General features: G+C 37.2%; 1 protein-coding gene across 1 annotated transcript; it reads right to left on the bottom strand.

The window, feature by feature from the left end:
* Nucleotides 1-302: 302 nt before the first annotated feature.
* LOC141648388 (F-box/FBD/LRR-repeat protein At1g13570-like) lies at nucleotides 303-3842 on the bottom strand. Its single transcript, XM_074457010.1, has 4 exons — nucleotides 3646-3842; nucleotides 1760-2631; nucleotides 1055-1213; nucleotides 303-867 (listed from the first exon to the last, which is right to left on the bottom strand). The coding sequence occupies exons 2-4, from the start codon at nucleotides 2624-2626 to the stop codon at nucleotides 592-594; spliced, it is 1302 nt and encodes a 433-aa protein (XP_074313111.1). The 5' UTR covers nucleotides 2627-2631; nucleotides 3646-3842; the 3' UTR covers nucleotides 303-591.
* Between the last annotated feature and the right edge of the window lie 387 nt (nucleotides 3843-4229).

The following is a 4229-nucleotide window of genomic DNA, read 5'->3' as shown; positions in this document are numbered from 1 at the left end:
AGGCCCGATGGGCAGGCCAGGCCAGTCCAGTGTGAGTCGGGCATGCCCGCACTATTGTCCATGTTTACTTATCTCCACGTGTTATCCTCGAGAACGCCGGCCAGTTACACCGAGTACCAAACACAGTGAAATCGTCTTTTAGGACAATGATTATTCAATAGTACAAATGTCTTCTGCTTCAGTTAAGATCGTTACATAGCGATTCACAATCATCACACCTAGTTTTAACACAGCTAAGAAGTAAAATTGAACAATAAAATTGGTACGGAGCTGCAGGAGTAAAATTTAAAACATGAGACTGAGAAAAAACTATGAAATCACTATTCACTGTGGCAATAAAACAAGAGCAACAAAGTTAAAACTGCTACTATCATTTTACCTTGTACTAAAAATAAATTTTACCAAGAACACAAATAAATCACTTGTGAACTAAACACCTTAAGCTTCCTGATTAATACAAGGACCACTTGGTGAAGATAATCGGGTCTAGACCTCCACGAGTAGACTTATGAACAATTGTCGTCACATTTAACTTAATGGAGTTACTGAGATTTACTAAAGAGATTTACTAAAGCTATATGATTTAGATCTTTATTCTCCCAAACTAATGAATTGTGCCTTTGTTGATGCTCTTGGGAGCCTTATGAGCTGTCTTAATACCTTGAGCTCGGAAGCAGCATCGAGTTTTTCACACTTGAAAAACAAGTTCTCGAGCACCAGTGATATAGCAAGCACATACTCGATCAACTTCAGCTCTGCATTAGATCCTGTAATACCTGTAATTTTCACCTTATGTAGCCTGCCCAACTTATAGTCATTTATGGGATACTCGTACTTGTCCTGAACAGCATCGGTGGTTGAGGTAATCTGCAAAGAGAACATAGGTCTGCCTCTTGAAAATTTCGATTGTGCTGAATGTTTTAAGCCCATGAATAGTCATGACGATGAACGAAGATGTGCTTAATAACTATGGCGAAGATGAACATAACTGGGGTGTAAATCGTGACTACTGTCAGCTAGGGTAATTAAGAGTTGTTAACAGGAAGATACTCACAGAAATTTCAAGATCCTTGATGAAGGGGCAGCTTTGAAGCATACCAAGACTGAAGCAAAATACATCCGTATCAGTTAAAGTCAGATCCGTCAGACATAGTTTATCCAGGTGGTTAAATGCTATCGGAAGTGATTTGTTTATCCCACCTGCAGCCAAGAACTTGCATAACAACCAGTAAAAAGATCAGCTGGTGGACATAAAAACTTTCAGGGAAAATAAACATGCCTCCCACCTTCCCGAACTATTGTCTACCGATTCTATTTCAGGTGTCTGTTTCACCAATTCTTGTGTTCACTTGCTTAAAGTACAACCTAGACCTGTCATCAACCGTGTTTCAACAGAAAATGGGTCGGGTTGGGTCATTCGGGTATGTTATTATCAAGTTATTTAGCTATATAATGGACCGTATGCAACGATAAACATTTGGGTCAGAGCATATTGATCATGTCACTTCGGGTCACGAGTCAATCTCGGGTCCCTCCTTTCGGGTGTTTGATCGGGTACGGGTCAGGTCATTCTGGTGTGGTCAATTTTGTCAGGTCTAATCTAACCCACTAGACTGCCAAAAACAAATAAAAAATGTGGCCAGCCGGCCAGTGGTCATTTCCTTGGTCTTTAGGCCAACAAAATAAATAAAAAAATAAACACAGTCGGAGGGAATGAATAAATAACAAATAATTTAGCTGCGTAGCCCATAACTCTTACCTTAGATAATTTACCTTCAATTGCAAGGCACTTCAGTTTATACGAGCTAGCAAGACTGTTGATGGTGGCCAGAGCTGTTTTAGTTTCAGTCATCTCCGATTTAGTCGAACATAGTGACACATCAATAAGACGAGGGACTTTCTTGAGACGAAGAGAGTCAAATGCACCTTTGATAATCAACTTTTCAAGGCTCGGAGCATCAATATCAAGAATATCCATGCCAAGACAATTCTCAAGCCTCAAAAAAACGAGGCAGGGACACTTTGCTGTCAAACTCCAAAGCATATCAATGCCATTGTTAAATTTCATGTAAAGCAGCTCAAGGCGCTTTAGACAAGAAAAGCCTTTAAAGTCATATGGAGGAGCATTTAGAACAAAGCAATTAAGTTTAAGCTTCACCAACTCGGAACAATGGAAAATATAAGAAGGCATGATCACAAGCCTCGACCATTCTCCAGCCCAATTAATCAGAGCAATCTTTCTCGGACAGGTTCTTGAGAATAAAGAAAGCCACTGGCTTAGACTCACGTTTTTATCGACTAGTAGATCTGCATTTTGTGGCCTGAGCTCAAGATAAAAACTATCTACACGTCCATTGTGATGGAAGAGTACGCTGCTGATTATGTTACTTCCTTTGTGCCAATTAACACTATCATCTAACTTGGAAACCCCATCCCAGAAAGCTCTATCAAACGCAAGATATGGACAAGATAACCAATTACGCCTCCATGTTCTTGAGAGTATACTGGTCTTTGCCGCTATGGTAAGCGGCAGTAGTTTTAGGATTTTATCAGTCACAATCACAGGCATGGTGCTGATCAAATCGTTGTTTGTTTCAACACTTTCAAGAGACTCAGACGAAGCCATTTGAGCTGAAAAATCAGAAACAGTCAAGTCAACCTTAGAGAAATTTAACCTGAAACTGATTAACCAAGAGAACAACGTTACACAGACAAGGTTATAACCAAACAGAAATATGGCTGAGGTTTTCATTTAGATGAGAACAACGGACCAGCTAATGATTTAGCATGTCCTTGTATTTTACATTGCTTCTAGTAAGATTATCACTTCAATAACAGAATCCGTATTAAGAGAGACTAATTGAATAAATAAAACTAAGAATTCAAAATCGAAGTCCAAATTCACTGTTCAGAAAACCTTTCTTGACCCGGAATTTAAAGTTAAGGGCCAAATCCAGCCAATACTCAATTTCCAAGCAAATTAACCAACTATAAGGAACATTGAGAACTCTAAACAAAGCTACTAATATACTTGTACGATTAAGGCCTCGTTCTTTTGGACAAGCTTCTATACATACAATTCTTTTTACGGAACAAGAAGAACAACAACATCCCAATTTAGAGGCATGACTCCTCCATCTCTAGTTGAATTTAGTTTTGCAAAATTAAGACCCTCGTTCTTTTGGACGGCTTAACTTATAAAATCTGAATTAAATGGAATTTAACTTAATCTAAATCAACAACAACAACAACAACAACAACTCTTTTGGACAGCTTAACTTATAAAATCTGAATTAAACGGAATTCAGCTTAATTTAAATCATGATTTGGGGTCGGCTGACATTTGAATCATCTATAAGAAGTTACAACGGCCTGATCGGACTCGACCAGGACCGAGCTAAACTAAACAAAAATGAAGTAAAATGAACCGGACTGACTTAACCTAAACTGAACTAAACTAAAGCGAACTAAAAGGAACAAGAACATAATCAAATAAATTCAGAGAAACTTAATCATTATATAAATTAAGTTTCGGATTAACCTACCATCAATCAAACAGGTTTACTAAAATGCAATCGGAATTAAGAAAAATTAAAAATAAAAAAATAAAAATAAATAATTGTGAGCAAAGTCTAAGTAAATTACCAATGTCGCCCTTTGTTCCTTTAAGAAACAGTCGTTCAGCAAGGGAGTGGAATGTGAATCGGTTCAGACGCACTGATAAAAGAGTAAATAATATGTTGAAGAGAGTGATTGTTGTCAAAAAAGATGTGTTGAAGAGAGTGAAAATTCATTAATTACTGTGGCGGTTTTTTAAGAAAAGATTAAAGTGTGTGTTTAGATTCAGGGGTGTTTGGTTCGCGCGTGGGTATGGGTTTGGAATCAGGAATCATACCCAGGTAGTATGGGTTTGGAACTTGATTCCTTATATCATGTGTTTGTTTCAATTTTGGGTGGGATGAGATCGAACTTTATCAAAGTTTAAAAAAATCTAGAATACAACATTAAAAATAATTATTTTTTATACTAAAAAATCGTGAAAATGAAGAATTGATCAAATAAATTTAAAAAAAATTCATTTAAAATATTCCATTTAAGTTTTTTTCATGTTTTTTTGTTTTATTACTTGATACCCATAGGTATCAATCTCATACCCACCTCCCCCCTTGGGTATGAGAAACCCATACCTCAAGGGTTTGAGGTATGGGTATGAAACCTCTATTTTTGTC

The sequence above is a fragment of the Silene latifolia genome, chromosome 3, assembly GCF_048544455.1.
Source record: "Silene latifolia isolate original U9 population chromosome 3, ASM4854445v1, whole genome shotgun sequence".
Classification (NCBI taxonomy): Eukaryota; Viridiplantae; Streptophyta; class Magnoliopsida; order Caryophyllales; family Caryophyllaceae; genus Silene; species Silene latifolia.
The sequence above is the reverse complement of the archived record's forward strand: the minus strand, read 5'-3'. Positions and strand labels throughout refer to the sequence as shown.

Bases quoted from the DNA above. Each gene is read 5' to 3' on its own strand.
- LOC141648388 (XM_074457010.1), bottom strand. From the start codon at position 2,626: ATGGCTTCGTCTGAGTCTCTTGAAAGTGTTGAAACAAACAACGATTTG. The intron at 1,214-1,759 runs GTAAGAGTTATG...TTGTTATGCAAG, and splicing joins TTGAAGGTAAATTATCTAAG to TTCTTGGCTGCAGGTGGGAT. The intron at 868-1,054 runs GTGAGTATCTTC...TTCTCTTTGCAG, and splicing joins TCAAGGATCTTGAAATTTCT to ATTACCTCAACCACCGATGC.